This window comes from Chaetodon auriga, chromosome 12, assembly GCF_051107435.1.
Source record: "Chaetodon auriga isolate fChaAug3 chromosome 12, fChaAug3.hap1, whole genome shotgun sequence".
Classification (NCBI taxonomy): Eukaryota; Metazoa; Chordata; class Actinopteri; order Chaetodontiformes; family Chaetodontidae; genus Chaetodon; species Chaetodon auriga.
In genome coordinates this window covers 5,425,265-5,444,778 of record NC_135085.1, presented here as the reverse complement: position 1 = coordinate 5,444,778, position 19,514 = coordinate 5,425,265, and the positions used below count along the sequence as shown (strand labels likewise).

The window sequence follows — 19,514 nt, the reverse complement described above, 5'->3', positions numbered from 1 at the left end:
TACAATTCCCATTAAATGTATGTATCATTATTAATATTATCATTATGACAAACAATTTTTTTGAAATTTTCACAGAAAACCTAGTTTCCTCGAATCTCTAAAAGACAGTTTGCAGTGTTTCCTTTAGGGTTTTTTTCAGCAGTGAGGGCAGGCTCTCCGGGGAGCTGTGGCGATGTAAACAAATGACACTTTACTGCAGATTTTACTTTATTTACCTATTTATTGAATGGCCAGTTGAAAATTGCTTTTTAAAGGCTGAACGTAAAAATAAAAAAATAATAATAAATAAAACAATAAAATTAAAGAAGTATTACTGATTCAGTCATTAATTATTGTCCTCTCAACTTAATAACCTGACATGCAGGTCTAGCTGCCTCTTCACAGAGACATCTGTGCTCTCATCCACTCCCTCTCCGACAGCCACAGAGGACTGGATGTTTCTGAGGATTGGCTCCTCCACCACTGCAGCCAAGATTTCCAATATCTCATCTATTATTATATGAGACCGGTAGTTGGTAGTTTTTCCAATCTAAAAGTAAAATATATTAAATATAGTTTTGAGATTGAGGCAAGCTGACTTGCGGTGATGATATGCAAATGTAAACAATACGATGTAGCATGATAATTATTTACCTTCAGCTTCTTGAAATAGTCACATCCTAGCAACTCGGCTAGCTCAAGAAGAGCTAGATAATTTGTTTTATGTGCTTGCTCTCGTTTGATCAAATAGTAGAGGCATTTAAACCCCCGATGACTGCCTCATGCTCCAATGAAATGACTGGATCAAAGGCAGCCACCACAGAGGAACCTATGCAAAGCAGGTACAAATATGTTCTGGCAAGACAAAGCAGGTCGTACAGCAGATGATCTGCTGCATCAATTTAAATGACTTCCTATTAATTCACCTTGTGCCAGTAAGGCCTGTGACCTCACACTCTGTGTGTGGTGCTCCGTACTCATGTGCTTATCCAAGTAATTCACTCGGTAAAGTTGACAGCCTGCCTCAATGAATGGCCGCTTCCTCTTTTGGGTGCCTGCTTATGCTGCCGACATAAGCGGCAGAACATTCCTATAGGAGTAAAGTGGCATTATCGATCATTGCTCTTACAATGGAAATACACTGACTTTATTTATTATTTTATTTTGTATTTATTTAACAGAAATATTGACATGTATATTGTGCAAAAAAACAAGAGAGGAAAGAAAAGGCTCATCAACACTCACCATTATCAGTGTGGTAGAGCCACGTGTGGAACTGGCTGTTTTTTTCAACCCATTCAGGGTCCCAGCCTGATAGCCTGTGCTTCCCTTTAGGTTTTTCTCCTCTACTCTCATCTCTCTCTCCCGCACCATCACTTTGCTCTCCTGCTCCTTCACTCGGCTCTTCCCTGCTGTACTCTGCTCTCCTTCGCTTTGTTCCACTGCTGCTCCCTGTGTAAAGTTACTTGTCTTATATGATTACATAAAACATTCACGTTAGCTAATTTACACTCACATCACATCTAATTACAAGTGTGGACACAATTTTTTACCTAACCATCATCATTTATGAGTCAGTAAAAGGCTAATGATACCTGAGTAGCGTCACCTTCATCAGCTGTCTCTCTCTTCTTAGAGAAATATTTGAACAAGCTCATCTGAAAACGCAGTCAGCAGTTACATCATGGCATGTAGATATTAGCTTAATGCTATCAATTAGTTTACTCACATTAGCGACACTGAGTTGGCACCGGGCCTAATTAACTTAAGCTAATGATATGTTACATAACATTAGCTGGCCATCAATATTTTGCGAATGTCTATTTAACTTGCAAAATCTATTACGAGTTATCTTAAGCTAATAAGTCTACCTTTTCTCCGGTAAGTCGCTGCCCTGCCTTCCAAGACGACACTCCTTTGACTCTCTGACCTGGTGCCTGGGTACTTGACGTGATGTCACTCTCAAGGCCATGCTCTGGCATGAATGGCGGTCTGCCACTCCTAAATGAATGTAGAGGAAACTCTGGTTTGGTAATCCCAACAGAATCTCAGGATTGACACAGGCTGTGAACTGGGAAGAAAGAGTCCTGAGGGAGTTTATGGATACAGAGACAGAAAAGAAACTCTGTTGAGAATGTTGAGAAGGTCTTCCACAGAGCTGTGTGTCCATCTGAAGCTAACAGTTTTCGTATGTCTCTGATGATTTAGTGTACATTGTACAAACCTGTAAACTACGTCAAACGGTTTACTGCATTCCAGCCAAAAGGTTTGAGCGATCTTATTTTGCAAGAGCACATCCCTGGATGTACGCTGGAAATTATGTTGTTTATGATGGACACAATGCAACAACAGTGACTAAAATTTGAAACTGGCGTTATTGTGAAACCTTAGTTTGGGTCTGAGTGTTCACCAGTGCAGCACATGTATAATTTCCTGTTAGCAGAGCCATGTTTACAACTAAAATAGTCCATTTCATTACAGCGCAGTATTTGTGTCTAGTGTGGCACTGGGACATAGCGAATGTCATTAATAGATTGTCAGTGCCTCTCAGCCTTCAAGGCAACATTTAAGAGCACAATTACTCATCTTTATTTCATATTTAGAGGCTCGACAAACAGATGAACATGTGACAGATGACGAATGTTAGTCACAGTTGTGACTAACTCAAAGTGATGTTTTTCAAAAAAAGAGTTTTCCATCCCAAAACCCAAAGACAGTCAGTTTATTACCAAACAGGAAACTGGCACAAAAATCTATCAAGTGATTAATTTTCTGTCAAGATTAATGAATTCAGCTTAGTCTCTGCAGTAACCCTGTGTCCACACATAAAGGGAAATTTCTGGTTTTTACAACCTGGGTCTTATTTTCCTGGATTTATTGTTTGTTTACTCATGTTTAGCAACTTTTTGATTTTTCTAGTGATGCTGCAGCACATGCCAATATAACTGTTTTATAACTAGCTGTAATACTGGCCAAAAAAGTACCCTGGTTGTAAACTCTAAGCTTTCCCCAAAGCAAGGCACATTGACCAGCCGTGGTTCTACAGCTGTTCTGAGGCCGCCGAGGATTAAGTAACTCACCTACACCGAGAAAAAGCACAAGTCAGCATGAAAATCCAATTAATAAAAGAGTCGTGTGCCCACTAAGCTCAGCAAAGTGTCTCTGACACTCTGCATGTACAGTAATTAGATGTCTCTGTAACATATTCATTATGAAGGGAGAAAATGAAGGAAGTTTTAATTGCTCAGAGGGACACAGCTCCAGCCTACTGTTTCACACCAGGGTCTCATTCCACGCTCAAATTTCTTCTCAACAGCAGCAACTGCTATTATTTGGCGGACTCTTGGAACTCCTCCCACCTGTTTTCCAAGTGAAACAGCGCCGTACCGTAAAGTGTGTCTTACGATATGGCGAGTGTGACAAATAAGCCTTGTTTGGGAAGCTTGAATTCACTTTGGAAAAAAAATCAAAGCGACACACAATACTGGACAAGTTTTTAGAAGCAGTACTGAAACGGAAGTCCACACAACATTTATGCTCTAACAGGTTTTTTCTTTGGTGGTATTCACTTCAGATACCAGAGAGCAGCTGGTCAGGATTCAGTCAAACAGCAAGTCTTCCTGAAGAAGTGGAAATGCACTTCCATTCAAGTTGAAACACATGATGCTCTGTAATTCAGGTTTGGTTTCTAGTGTGGTCAAAGTGCTGTGGCTGGAGTTGCTGTCCATGATTAGCAATGAGTGATGCTCACGTTTAGTGCAGAAATGATTAGTGAAGTCATCTACAGGTCCAACCACAGCAGACTGATCCACTGCTACTTTAATAATCATCTATTCTTTTGTCATTTTTCAAACAGTGATTCCAGCTAATCAAATGTGAGGATTTCTGTTTTTCTTTGTTTTATGCGTTAGTGAAATAATACTTTCTGTTTGCTTCAGCACTCAACAAAGTGGAAAACGGAGGCAAAACAAGCATTTTGAAGACCAAGCTCTGTAAAACTTTGAAAGTCCACTCTAAGTTGCAGCTATATCCAGGTCTGTTGGGTTGCATCTGCCCAGCTGACAACATCAACATTGTTCTATTTCATTAGTTGAAGATTATTCACATAATGGGATTGCTCAATGACATTTTCACTGCATACCAACAATAATGACGTGAAACCGCTTTGCCAAATGTGAAAAACCAGCTTTAAGCAGAGCATTCAGGACTCACAGGTGACATATGAAGTACAAGCACCAGTGCAGTTGAACTTCATTTACTCTGGGAGTAATATAAAACCTTGCATGGCATGGATCTGAACTGTGCCAGCCAAATTATTGTTCAGAAAGCAGATCTGAATGGGAGACAGTTAAGGGCTGACTTCTTTCCAAGCCCCCGGCTGAGATGTGCAAATCACCGCCAGAGCAAATACAGCTCGAGACTCTCCCAGAGGGCAACTTTATTACCTCACCTCCCGCACAATTTATGGCACAACACCAAAAGGCTAAATTTCTAATAACGTAGCCGGGCTTCTCTGACACTAACGAGTGGCTGCAGTCCTGCAGCTGAAATTTACTGTCAGTCACAGAATCCCCCTTTTCAAACTGCTTAGATGCTTCACAGAGAAGCAATTTGGCGAGAAAACTGTGAGCCACTGTAGAGGTGGAAAAAAAAGAAGAATTTAAATTGCACCCAACCTACCACCCCCAACACAAACACACACGCGCACAGAGAGACAAACACACACACACACATACACACAAGCACGCATTTAAAACCAGCAACATTTTATAAATGATGTTACTTCAAAGAGGGTGATGGGCTGAGGGAAATAAAAGAATCTCAGCATGCCTCATAACAACATTCCTTTTTCTCTTCCCAAAATGAGGCATACAGCTTCAAGTTCTCGCCTTTAACTAGAACACTGAGACCATCCCTTGAAAATTTCTGATCTCTGTCTCACCAAGGTCTTCAAAAATTCAAATAACTACTGGGTTTAGCTGAGCAGCATTTCCCACAGAATGACAGTCTAACCAACCTACTGGAAACTGTATTTCCAGTGGGTTATTTCAAATTTCACTATTTCTTATCATATCTAATTTTCCACCTTATTTAAGTGTTGGATCACAAAGAGCTTTAATTATTAACCTCACTTTTCAGTCCCCCCCCACCCACCCACCCACACACACACACACACACACACACACACACACACACACACACACACACATCTACACCTCTGGTCTCTTACTGCACACACACCGACTCGCCCTGCCCTGCCTCTCTCTCGCTGTTCTTGTGTGCTCTGTTGACTTTCTTCGTCAGCAGTATATTTTCTAAAGTTGCTCAAAAAAACACAACTTACATTTTGGATTTTTCCATTTTGGCAGGCGAGCAGCGAGTGGAGGAGGCTCAGCACCAACCAGGTACATTTACAAGCTTTTACAAAACAATAGAATAAGTAGGCTTACATTAAAAAGCAAAGGTCGGGCGACCGTCAGTGCACTTACAGGAGGGAGGTAAACACACAGAAACATTTTCTGAGTTTATTGGACGGACGGACGCACAGAAGTAAAGTCTGTGTGGAACACTGCAAAGGATAAAGTATACTGATGAGACATGGAAGAGGACGGAGGGACTGCAGTCACCAGCAGGACTCACTGCTGATAAGAGGGGTGCTGTGCAATAAGCTACAGTACTGTATATGAGACTGACTGAAGTGGTCAGGGTCTCAAGTCAAAGCCTGCAAGTGTCTTTCTTTGAGTGATGCTCAGTCTTTTTACTGTCAAACAGTCCAGGCCTGGAGGGTTGCAAGGTGGCTGAATTCATGTCAGTGGTCTGCCTGTGGTGACACATTTTCATGGCAGAAGACAGGATTAAAATGTCCTTCTGAAACCACTCCTAAAGCAGGGCAGGAATCACACCCCTGCCAAACGACCAGTGTCGTGGATGCCCAGGGGTGTGTCCCAGTGTCTCTGTCATCACTCCGTGAACATCAACAGCTAACCCACCAGCTATCAATTAACATAAAGTGATAAGCACATGCAGCTAAACACTACACACACTATGCAAGTACTGATACACGTGTGAACAGTACATTGCTGCATAGTGTTAGCTAACTACAACCGTATACATATTTCAAGTTGCTGTGAGATAATGACTTAGCACTTATCTGTACACAGAGTTCAGTAATATTTCATTTACAGTGGTGTTGATTGGTATGTGCCCTGCGTTAAAATCTGAAAGGAGGGAGATTCTGTTTCGTTCAAATACTGTATGTATGTTTTCTAACATTTTACACCACCACAGAAACACTGGGTAACTGCTAAACTTTGAGAAGGTTGTCTGACATTGACGGTCAGTGCACAGTAAATGGTTGTTCTTAAACTTCTTTGCTTCACATAATGTGCTTGATGGCGTTATGAAACCTGAAAATTCAGCATTCTCTTTGACCTTTATTCCCCCAGAAACAGCCAATGTTTCTCTGTATAAAATGACCTCCTTCTTCTGTTGGCTGTCTGCAGTGTATCTAGTGACGAAAAGAGATGAGTGGTCTTGCCTTGAGAAGTTTCCCATCAGTGTGTTTAACATTGAATGTGTAAAAAAAGTCATTTTTGTGACTGTTCTTATGATCTCAGACTCAAATGCTAATAGTTGTATGGGTGTTGAAATTTGTTCAGATTAATCTTGATCACTATTAGCCCATTTCTAGACTTTGTCATTAAAATATAACAATAACACATAACATGAGTTGTATATGTTTAAAAAAACCTGTCAGCATTTTATGGAAAAGTCAAACATTCAGGTTAGAGTTTTACACTGACTCCTGATGTTGATTGGTTACAGTTTTGTCTTAACAGTATGTAATTATCACTTGTTATTCTACTGCTGGTTTTCCTGGTGAAAGCACAGTAATGTATTTTTCCATTTTCCATACGTATTCTCATTACTGTATGTTTCGCCAGTATTTTTTGAATACACTAGTTTAATGGAAAGCAATAAACAGTATATATGCATCATTTTCAGGCCAATGTATACTACAAATAGGGTTGGACAATGATTTGAATTGGAGTGTTGAGTGTTTTGAGGATTTTCTATGGACATTTTGAAACCTTCTGCTACCTGTTACAACTGAAATGCAAACAAAAACAAAAAAACAAAAACGAATGGCAAAACAGAAGAGCTGCGCCAACAGAACTACAAAACTCTACAAATGCACATGTTTTTATTGTCTGATGGACTGTTGTTGAATATCAGGAGAAACAAACACTCCAAACTGGCCCAGAAACAGATCCCTACGCAGTTAGCTACAATAGCTAATTCGGGCCTACTTCCTATGTTTACTGTCAGTCAAAATCAGGGACAAGCACTTGAAATCATTTCTGTAAAAATATCTCCTCGCTCACATATACAGTGTTTTGCTGCAGTTCCTGAATCTCTGCAATGGATGTAAAGCTGGCATGACCCAAAGTCAGACAGGCCACAATTAAGAGAATATGACCTCGGTTAAGAAAATACCATTATATTCCATTTAATTCAGTTAACTAGCAGCCACTAGCATAGCTTCGGCATTGACATGAAGTGGCAGCTGTGTAATTTACAATAAACTGGTGAGAGCAAACCAAAACAAAATAAGCTATAATTTACTGAAGAACCATAATGGTCATGGAACACAGGTATCCAAACATATGGGAGCACCGTGCATCACCTAACATGATTAACATGGTTTAGACTGCAATTAACATCTGACCCACTGAAGAAGCTTTCCAGGAAATTACACTTGAGATTGCACTGGAATCGAAGGAAACAAGTCACAAGCCACTCTGAAACACCTGCATCAAACGGTACACAATGAATACATGTACCATTGAACCCCTGCTGAATAGGGTGAAGATGAGAGTCAAAAGACTTGGCAAGAATTTTGCAAAAAAGACACAACCTGGTCTGTATCAGTTCCTTAAGCCTAAGGAATCTCTCAACACTTTAACCCTGATGAAGCTACAATCAGATCCAGCAAGGTGTTCCAAAATCTACTCAGATCATCTGTTTTACTCAACAGAAACCTGCCGCTGTTGTTGCTGCGGTTGGGTTGGCCGACAGTATGTGTTTATGCTCAGACACCTGGCATAATGTCCCACACACCATGTATAGTGGTGGAGGGATATAAAAATATGCTGAGAGGAACCATGTAGAACATTAATCATAACGAGGCAGTGGCAGACTCAAACAGCCATGGAGAGGGCTAGTGTGAGATCATGCCAACTGGATCCTTAACAGCAGCCAGAAAGAGCTTAGTGCTTACTCAAACAGCATTCAGCAGGCATCTTATCACAGTACTGCTGAAACACTGGTTTAAATGTAATTACTGCTTGTTATCAATACCGCCACACAATGTTAATGTAAAGTTTCCTGAGAAGACACATACGAGTGAAGGCTCTGGTTTGTAATTCAAAGCTGCCAGCCCTTATTTCACAAGAGATTTTGTTAATCAGCAAAGGAAATCAAGTACCAAACAAAAGAAAACTAAAGAAATAAAAGGCTCCAGCTGCTCCAGTGTTTATATATGGGTAGCAGGGATGCTACTTGCACCACAAATGCGGTACTGTGCTGGGCTCCCCAGTGTCACTTTTCATTAAAAGTTTTCTGTCCTGTAGCAGAATGCTACGTAAGGAAATGTCACACACACATTCACACTCATTAATATGCAACACCGATATCGAGATCTTTTGTGCTGTGCATTTTCCTTAGCTTATTCCCTCCACCCCATAATGAATTAACTGTTGTCTAAATTAGGCCTTTAAATTAACTATTCAAACTATTCAGAGAGTCACCACTGTCTCACGGCGTATAACACTCAACAAAACCACAACTGTCATCAGGGACCATCATAGGACTGTTCCCAGCATCCTTATGTCTGTTAATTAAAACAGACATAGAAATCGTATTGTTTATACTGCAGTGCTTTCTGAAGTACTGCAAAATACAACTGAAGGAATCCATAATGACAGCGGCTTTCCAAAGTACTGCAGAACTTCAGAGTACTGCAGATCCTTCACAGAGGGAAAATATCTTTGAGTTCTGGAAGACCTCATCTTTGGATCTGAGAAACAGATCACAGATCATTTCCACTATTTTCTGACATTTTAGTATCTAAACAATGAAGCAATTAATCAAAAAAATACAGTGACCGTTTGATTGACAATGGAAGTAATTAGTTGCCCCGAGCTGATCTCAAGGTTGAGGATGGATGAGTGTCGGCTAAAATGAAGCAAATCAAATACAGATGCTTTCTTTAGTGTACAGTTGCAATGTACTGAGTTTTGTCCTCAGCCTGCTTATGTTGCAGCACTGCTCTCCTTCATGACAGACCACAGTGCCTCATTTCACTGCATATGAGAGTGAAAATTAGAGTGTGTGATGTGAAAAATGATTTGGGTGCACCAGTGAATGAGTCGTTGTGAGGCTGGCAAAAGGATGCACAAAGCTCAATCATTCAGACAGCAGCTCCTCACTGCACTGACCATCAAAATCACTGGTTAAAGTGACGTCACCGGCGGCGGCTCATATCAGCTGTCACATATGAACATTAATTCTGTGAGAAACTTTATAACAGGCCAGAATGAAACTTGGCTTTCATTTAGTGAAAGTGCTCTCCACAGCCAGCATCTGTACTCATTTGTGAGGGAAGAAGCTCCGCACTGTAACACCACTGTACAGTATGACACATATTAATCAACACTGAAGTCAATATGAGTACCAGATCAGACAGATCTCATCAGCAGATACCCATACCCACTGAAGGACTCAGATCAGGATCAGGGTCAAAAAATTTGTTTGGGACATCCCCACAATCATAATTTTCACTGATATTGACAAGTCAGCAGGAGCAGATTGAAATTAGCATTGGTTTTGAGTCATTCTAACATTTACTGATAGTGAAACTCTGTAAAACTGATGACACGGAGGTGAGCTAACCGTCCTCTTAGTGCCAACACTGGGTGAAACTGAGTAAGAAGATGCCAGTGGATCAAGAGGGAATGTCCAACAAAAACCTAACTTCACCGTTGTGAATTTCTGCTTTCTAAAATGATCTGTCAAGTATTGGTGCTCGGACAGCAGGCTTCTGATGTTTGATATCCTGTCCTATTTATTTCTGTAATTCAAGCTAACCTAGCTTTCATTGCAAACACACATTTATTTGACTCACTAATAACGGCCTAACTTTTTTGTGGGACAATAGTACAATGCTAGAAAACCCTACCAAGCTGTTGTAGCTGGTGAGGTCGGATAAAACCCCAAAAGAGAGCGATTTTATGGATGTTATAATGAACTCTTCTGCAGGTTTAATACTGTTTGAATTACAGTATTAAATTCATAATAACATATGCCTGCTGAAAAATGTCCAGGGGTTTAAGCTTAATGCTCTAATGCTGGACATGTAATCACTTCAAGTCCAGCCCAAGACCTTTTTTTTTTTTGGATGTCACCCCACTTTCTCCCTCCCTTCTCACTTCCTGTCAGCCTACTGTATGCTATCATTTTTTTTTTTTTTTTATGAGAAAGTCTTCCATCCAAGCCACTGAAATGACCAATTACCAGTCTTAGTGATATCTTTCTAAAGCATACAGTATATGTATGGTTGGGCATACCGCATTTCTGTGGATTTTTGACATAAATTATGTGATAAACTGCCGCAGATTTTTTCCACCAGCATGGCTCAACTTACATTTGCACATCAGACACATGAAAAAGACACGACAGAGGAACAGATAACGACAGTATCCATGTAAAATGTATGCATGAAAACGGATCTCAAACAGGAAACTGTTTCAAAAAAGTGACAACAAAGTTATACAGACAGGTTAAATAGCACTGTAGGTACAACAATCAACACACACCCACATACTGGCCACACTTTTTAACTGCTGTCCCGCTGCTCTCTCACTTGGGCCAATAAACAAACACCAAACGATGGTACAATCAGGCCCAGAGCCACCAGTAATAACACTAAATCTTCACACAAACACTCCCAAAGACATAAAGTTACCTGGGTGTATAGATGTTACATTGCAAACTACACAGAGAGACACAGTGTGTGCTCTGTGGAGCAGAGGGGACTGTTCACAGCAGCAGCAACTTGCCATGAAGCCCTGCAGACGCAATTCAGCACCATGGACAGCAGCCAGCTAACTTCCACAACACAAACCTTGGCATTTTCTGTCAAACTCACTGTTATTCAAATGTACAGACAGGTTACAAATGAAAGGAAAAAGCAACATAAAGCATCTCAGTAAGGTGTTGGGCCTCCATGTGCCACCAGAACAGCTTCAATGCACCTTGCCACTGATTGCACAAGTCTCTGGAACTGTCTTGTCTGACACATCAGTCCAAAATCTCCCATAAGTGTTCATCTGGGTTGAGATACGGTGACTGCAAAGGTCAGAGCATATGATTGACATCATTTTCATTGCCATTAAACCATTCAGTGACCCCTCCTGCCCTATGGATGGACCACTGTCATCCTAGAAGAGACGTCTCTCATCATCAGGATAGAAATGTGACATCGTAGGATAAAGGTGATCACTCAGAACAACTCTGTATTGATTTGCAGTGACCTGTCCCTGTAAGGGGACAAGTGGACCTAAACAAAGCCAGCAAAATGCCCCCCCCCCCCCAATAAAAGAACCACAATTTCCCCCTCAATGTCGGGTCAAGCTGTCAGGCCTGTACTGTTCTCTTGGCGAACGCTACACATGCACTTGGCCACTTATCGAGAATATGGTGAAGGAAGACTCATCAAACCATTTCACCTTTTTCCACATCTCTGTGAAACAGTGCATGTGGTTTCAGCACCAGTGAACTCTCAAATGTGTGTTCATCTTTGAAATGAGGGGTTTATGCACTGCAACTCTACTATAATAGGCTTCTCTAGGAAATTGTGGACGGGCTGTTGTTGCTGCTGACACAGTCTGATCACATCCTGCATTGACACTCTCAGTCACCTGAGAAAGTGTCGCGTTTCTGTTTTTCCCTACATACTGCACAAATGCACAAGCAACATGGTCATCAATGTCCACCACAGTTTCTCCTGATGTGATTCCCATAGATCTAAATGCAGATGTCACTTTGCTCACTCTTGCTATTGAAACATTAACCGGTTGAGCAGTCTTTGTGACTGCAACTCCTGCCACTTATACCCTCATAATAAACGCTCTTTCCATCTTGATACAAAATCAGAATGACCTGAGTGCCACAGAGCATGATTGGATGCTAGCAGCTCCATGGTAACATGCAGCGCACCTGTGTGGAAGCATCTGCACTCGTTACGCCTTCTTCATCCATTTATTCAGGTTTTTCCTTTCATTTGTCACCCGTCTGTTGACTCATGCCCAGTAAATGTGGACTTAGTTGGGTCTAAACTTAAATAAAGTTTTCTGTTAACGCCTGAAAGCTAACAGGACAGCTGTGTCCTAAAGTGAGAGGAGTTAATTACAGTACACATGAAGCTAACTGAACCACGTGTGTAAGCTAGCGCTCGTGACAATATACAAAGCACGAGAGTGGCGCTGTTCTTTCAAACGTGTTACTGGCTACAACTGGATGCTAAAAACTACTATTTTGTTAGCATTATGCTGCTATGCGGCCTATTAATGGAAGAAGAAGTGCTCAGTGTTGATTTAGCCCACAGCAGCGTTATCACTGACAGGCGCTAAACTAATTATCATACATTGACGGACTCATTTTGTGATAAAAACGCAGCTAACTGCGGTCGTTCTTCATTTTGGTTGTAAAACAGCCAACAACATGTAAAACATGTTTCTGAAAACGTTGAAAACATGACATGTAGCCGGGCCTAAGCTAATAGACAGATGCTCCGGTGTAATAATAAAGAGTGAGGAGGGGAGGGGGTCATCTGCTCAATTAGCGGCTAATGAAGCGCGCAGACCGTCTTTCAAAGACTCACCTAAGACGAAAAAGGGGAGCTCTGTGTTTTCCAGGTCGTCCACCACCATGACGTCTCCGGGAAAATCGTTTCTAACGGAGAACAGCAGCTTGGGCTCGGAGGCCGACGGACTGTGCATGATGCTCAGGTCGTTTTCCCTCAAAAACGGCAGCGCCGACACGGTGACGCTCTTCATCTTGCACTCGGTGTCCTGGCTCTGGTCCTCGTCGCCGGTCAGACCTCGGACATTAGGTGTTAGGACGGCCAGAAGGAGCCAGGCGAGCCCCAGCAGCAGCGGTCTCGGCCCCATGTTGATACTCGCCATCTCCGTCGCTCCGTTTCCTCTCCCCTCCTTGCTGTTTCTCCGTCAGGCTGCCTCGGTCTCTCAGCCCGGCGGATGAGAGAGCAGCAGAGTGAGCGTGTGAGGAGGGGTGGTACTCCGGCGGGCTCTCACAGTGTGGGAAACAAACGCCTCTTGTTTCTCACATATGATCAATCACGGCATTTTTGTGCATACAACACTCAACATTGACTGCGTGGCCGCAGAGTGTTTAATGCTGTCGATGACCCCTTTACTGTAATTGATCGATAAACTTTCCAAATGGCTCTGTAATGGCTAAACATAGATTACCAAGAGAGCATGCACCCAGAATGCCCTGTGGGTCCCACCACCAAAAGCATCACCTCTGATTTAATTGTACTATGCCCCCTCATACAGATTTGAATATCATCTCCAAGCGCCAGCACCGAGCATCTTTAGTGGTTTGCCTGACCTCTGTGATTGGGTGGACAGTTGAGGGGTGCATGCATAATTGTCTAATTGATGGTGCTCAAGATGAATGTAAAAACTCCCTGTCAGTGTGTGTGTGTAGTGGCAACACCCCAGATTTAGAGGTGCTGGACAAACTTTAAAGGGGATGCTGAAGACAGAAACAAGTTTATTCCAAAAGCTGTTTGAAACACAAGAGAATGGAGCTAACTCAGCCTTGTCCTCTGCTTAGGTAAGCACAGGCTGGACGAGAGAAGTGCAAAGCTTTATAAGAATACACAACACTTTCTCTAACACAATGACATTTACAGCAGAACAGTTTCTCTTCAATGTGACAGCGCTCTTTGACTCACAGCTTTAGAGCACTTAATGATGCATGCGTGTTTTCACTATCACTGACTGAGCTGAACCACAGCAACAAAAACACAGTTGGGTGATCTTATGGAATGTAAATAAGTTCAGCAAACTGGTTATTTCCTGAAACTCTGGACTGGAGTTTATGGTTTAAGGCAAAACAACTGAGCTATAAGAGCCAGCTATGTGGAGCGGAGCTGATATTATGGTTATGTACAAGCATGAACTAAATTAATTATATGCCAGAAAGTCAATTGAAAGGGTAATTCATCTCACCCAAAAAACTAGTTCAAAAAGTTCAAAAATTGTATTTGAGTTCATTTTCCATCTTTCTGATTAACCAGTTTAACATGTGTAAAGTCCGATTCACCATCTGCTCTGCTATTAACCAATCTAACAGTGATGTTAACTTAAATTTTCTGCAAACAAACACACACACACACACACACACACACACACACACATAAAACGGAAGAATTCAGACACCAAATATATTATTTACATTTGAAATAATTTTGGCCCCTAAAGAAGAATTGAATGATTAAATCTCCCCTTTAGCTGAGTTCCCAGAGAGCTGCATGACAGGGTAGACTAGTGTTGTAATCATTTTCCCCCAATATACACGTCCATGTTGAATGTTTTCCTGTCCAGAAATGTGACCCTGGATCATTATTGAACCACAGTAGTGCAACCGGGCTCTGAATATTCTGGAAACCCATTTTTCTTTGGTCCCTCTGTGTTCTACTGCGGATTAAATAGGTTTAAACTGTGATTTGTCAGTCCAGTATGTTATTCTGTGACCCACTTCCAATGGTGCCAAACCTAGAATAACCTTCTTTTTCCATTTTGAAGTTTTAAGAGGAGCTTTGTTCAAGCAACAGGCTCGTTAATTCCAGATGGTAATAGGCACTATTGTGCACTTGACACTGCTTTTACCAATGATTTCTTCTATTCTTGTTTAGCCGTTACTCAGAGCCTTTGTCTCTTTCTGTCTTTTCAGTTGTCAGTCTGGTTAAACCATTGCAGTGTTTTGTCAATGTCCAAAATGTTTCTGTTTTTTGCAAACCTTTCTTATAAAATACCTTCAGCCGTCTCACTGTACTGAGAGCTGTTGAATGGTACTGTATGCCACTGATGTGAGGCCATCTCACTCTGTGTAATCACAACAATGATAAAGGACTCGTTTGTCCCGCCCCAACAAGCTAACAGAGTGAAAGAGATGTCAATCAAACACAGTCTGTACACTGGCACAGCGTGTCCTGAGAAAAGGTCCAATCAGGCAACATAATAAAATCACCTGTGTGGGTTTACCATGAGTGGGCAAGGCCTTTAAAAGCAGTAAAGGACATGCTGAAGACTAAAAAAAGTGAGGGCAACTATTTTAGTTGTACTTTCTGCAGATATTTAATACGTTTTGAATTACTTTTAGTTTTAAATGTGGTTAAAGTCTGTTCAGTTTCTTCTAACTTTTCTGACTTTCCTAAGCACATGGAGCTTGTCTTCCTGTTCCTGAAACATAATTTTATTCCCACTTTGGCAAAGACTCCAAATAAAATGTATGTCAGTAGAGCGAAAACAACAAATACTGAATATCACATTTTATAGTTTACACTCAGTAAGTTTTGTTAAAAGATTTTGAGCTGAGAGACATATTTGGCCATGCTCCAGGACAGAAGACTGTGTAGAATGTAATAACAGTTCTTGCAGCTGATCCAACAGAGTAATGTGAGCAAGACACGGCAGGCCTGGCTGTGTTGATGCGATGCTTCGGACATAAATGATGTAAATGAGCAGTGACAGAGCATAAACATAAGCCACATTGTTCTAAACTCTACTGAACAGTGCCAGAGTGGATGACGAACCCAGGATGCATTACTGTCTCTCCATTTGTTCCACTCGTGAAGCTACAGATCTACAAGTAGACCATGCATTTTGGTGTTAATAACGACTACGGTAAGCTAAGTCACATACAGATGTTGCTGAATATAAACTTGAGCTTTGTAACATTGTTTACCGCCCAGCCTAGTGGTTTGTCATGTCCCTGTCATGACTCATGCTCCGATATGTATGAGCATTTAAATGCCCGTCAGCAATTTCATGTGATGTCATGTGTGGAAAGATGGAAACTTCCCTGTTCTGATCAACCATTCTTGTCAGATTTCAACTTTGAAATGATAATCATGACCTTGGGGTTTTGCTTCATGCACCCATTTCACCCATGTGTTGTCACCAATGGGGAAATGGTCTCCAGTCATTTGCAGACATGGCAATGAATCTGAATAATTTTCTTTGGGTTTGCTACTATGAGTGGCATCTTTCCCAGTCATTTGATCAATTGTTAACATCAAAACATGGATCAGTGCAGCATTAAGAACCTGAGTGATACTGTACTTTCCAGTTAGCTAAAACAACTGTACCTCTATGTTGACTTGACATTTTTTACAGCACATTTTTACCATAACAGGAAATCTACAAGAAGAAAATGGACAATAAATACGGAGCAGAAATCCAGTGAAATTGTACGGAGCCTAAAATTTGCAGAGGGCTTTCAGACTCTAAATCCCTTGGCTGTTTTGTTGACCAGACAATTGCCGTTTGGATTTGGATGCAAAGCCATAAGAAAAGAAGATTGTGTTTTCTGTGTCACCACTGTCCCTCCATTTAATATTTAAGCAGCTCTGAGGTCTCCCATTGACTGCCATTTCTCTCTCTTTCTGTACTCATCAGAAACTGTTTTAAAGTCCAAAATAGGGAGACTTGAAATCAAAGCTAAAAAAAGAACAGGGAAGTGGATTGGCTTCGGACCCCTGCAGTGAAATCTCCAAAAGTTAAGTGATTGAACAGAATAAGTGGAATAAACAGGGCTCAGACTATCACACATTCATTATTGATGGTGGACTGGTGGTTCCTCAAGACACTGGTGAAGGAAAATTCATCAATATTCAAATAAGATCAAGTGCTGCTAGAAAGTTTTTGCCACTGCATGTTTTTGGCCTTTTTTTTTCTTTTTTTTTTAAATCTCAGTCTTCTTCAGCTGTTGGACAGTCCAGAAGAACTGTGAAACTTTTCTGGTACATTGCAGTAAGACTCCATGGAGACTTTTAAATTATCATCAGATGAATGTTATCTCTCTGTAGAGTTGAGGATAAAGCTCCTCTATTCTATTTTTCTTGAGGTCCCATGAAGAAACTAACACTAACACATCATGTATCCTGGCCTCTTAATCCAAAGCCAGATATATCTTCTTCCTCTGTGCCACAGAGCTCCGTTGTTGCCCAAAAACTATTAAAAGCATGCCAGTAAGTTTCATCGTTGCACACACACTGTTGTTTATGATTAAATCCCACATTAATAAGTCACTGTAAATACTCAAATGTATATTCATGTGCAAATGAAAATAGTCCCTGGCAAACACACTACTGACACCTGTTTGAGGAACAATCGCTCTACAGCATTGTGCCCACCTGTTTTAATAAATGACATCTGTAATCTGTTTTATGTATTGAAGTCTTTGGATTACATCAAACTCATTTGGAAACTCACAAGTGCATTCAACAGAGGAGACAGAAGTCATCAAGAACTGAAGTGTAGTACAGTGTCGTGAGTTGGAAGCGCAGTGTGATTATCAGCCTTCAACAGAAGATTACAGTGACTCTGCTGTCCTGACTTAAGTGAGGAGTTCATTCCTCCGAGAGCCTTGACCGAGATGAGCTGGGTTGATCACAGGGTCCAGGGTCTGCCATTGTTCAAAGGCAGAGGAGTGCAATGACCACGCCAGAGTGTAGGCATTGATCGTGGCTTGGAGGGAAGGAAGGAGTAATTACCCCTCACTGACCTGCACCAGAGTCTTGTACTGGGTGTGGAATGCAGTAGGGAGCCAGGAAGTGGGATGGGGTGGAAAAAAGTAAGGGAGAACGAACACCTGCAAACAGCAGCAAGAGGTCTGAAGACTAAACATGGCTGACCCAGCAACTACATCTAACAATCCAGCAGAAAATGTTCATCTTCAGCAAGAATTTACAAGACATTTTACAGTGAAAATCCAGTGAAGACTTTAACAATACAAAAAACTTCAAGCTCCAAGTTAGCCAAGAGGTGACAAACATTTTAGGTTAAAAACAAGTTAGTCTTTATTTTTTTTGCACTTGCAGAGTAGAATTAAGAATGATTAAGACTGGCCTAACACCACAAACCATCATGTCTCATATCATGTCCCAGACCTACAATTACCATCTGCACAGATATTGTAGGAGGAGATCATTTTGAAAGACCTTTCTGTTGAATGTTAAAAGTCACCAAATGCAATTCAGGGCTTTGTAGAATTGTCACGCATCAACCTTCTTGTCTGGTAATAGGGTTGTTTCTCATCAGGAAGGGTGAATCATCCTGGTCACACTCTAGTTTTTGCTGTCCTCAGTAGGAACAGATGGACTTGTGACTGAGTGTAACAAATGTGGCGGACAGTCAGAAGGCATTTAGAGAGGGAGTAACGTGCTGTTGGTTTTGGTCTTTCCATGGTATTTGTTGACATTCAGAAATCTGCAGAGAGATGCCAGCCTTAAGTATGCGTAATTTATATTTCTGTACCAAGCAGTAAGATGGCTTTGCTTTTGGACACATTGTCCTTCAGCCTCAGGGCTCAGGGTAAAGCCCCGGTGTCGCTAAGCCTCCACTCCTCTGCGGTGTCCCTGACTCTCTACCTGCACTGTCCTGTACCTCACAGGACCCTCTGATCTCTGTTAGAATGCGAACTGCAGAGAATTTGCCTTTTTCGGGATCGCCAGAATATCATGCTCTTTCTCTCAGATTAATTTACAGGTATTTAGCACTCATTTAGTTTTGAGACCACATTTAACAATGCACCTGAAACTTCCTTAATTCAGTGAGAACGATTGTAACGTCAGCTCTGCTGTGGAATTGGAGAAGTGTCTCCTCCATGTATTATACAGTGATAAACACAGAAAATGAATGAGCGGCTTGAGTCTAGTGTGGATTATGCAGACTTCTTGTGTTTATGATTAAAGGGGAGAGGGGAAGACTTGAAGACAGAATGACAAAATAGGTTTGTGTGAATGTGTGTGTGTGTGTGTCTGTGCAGAGAAACCAGAGAATGAATGTAAGTCTGAAGACGGTGTGAGACAGTGTGCATATGTGCAAGTGATTGCAAGCGAGGCAGAGATGAAATTCCGATAGATTCGCTTGCATGAGTTCTGGGTCGCTGCCGATAATCAAAAGCAGTGAAAAAGGGTGGAGGGAGAGGAGGGGAGTAGAAGAAAGACAGTCAGTGAAAGTTGAGAGACAGAAAGAGAGAGGAAGAAGAGAGCATACATCAGGCGCTGTGACTAGCAGGTGCAGGGATGGCGGGGAGGGCAGGCCGAGGGCCTGATCAAGAGAAAGATCTCATTGTTTAATCTTGAGACTCTTCCTCTTGCCACACTGGCAATACTTTGGCCCGCTGTATGGCTTGTTCTGTGATCAGGAGCAAACAGA

General features: G+C 41.5%; 1 protein-coding gene across 5 annotated transcripts in view; it reads right to left on the bottom strand.

The window, feature by feature from the left end:
* The window catches only part of astn1 (astrotactin 1), a 361,427-nt gene extending 348,067 nt beyond the window's left edge, over nt 1-13,360 (bottom strand). For 4 of the 5 annotated variants that reach the window (XM_076744682.1, XM_076744685.1, XM_076744686.1 and 1 more), the window contains exon 1: nt 12,923-13,353. In XM_076744682.1, coding sequence (XP_076600797.1) covers nt 12,923-13,226 — 304 coding nt within the window. In that variant the 5' untranslated portion in view covers nt 13,227-13,353. Of the gene's footprint in view, nt 1-12,922 lie in introns of all 5 variants that reach the window. The other variant, XM_076744683.1, reaches the window with a different exon arrangement.
* Between the last annotated feature and the right edge of the window lie 6,154 nt (nt 13,361-19,514).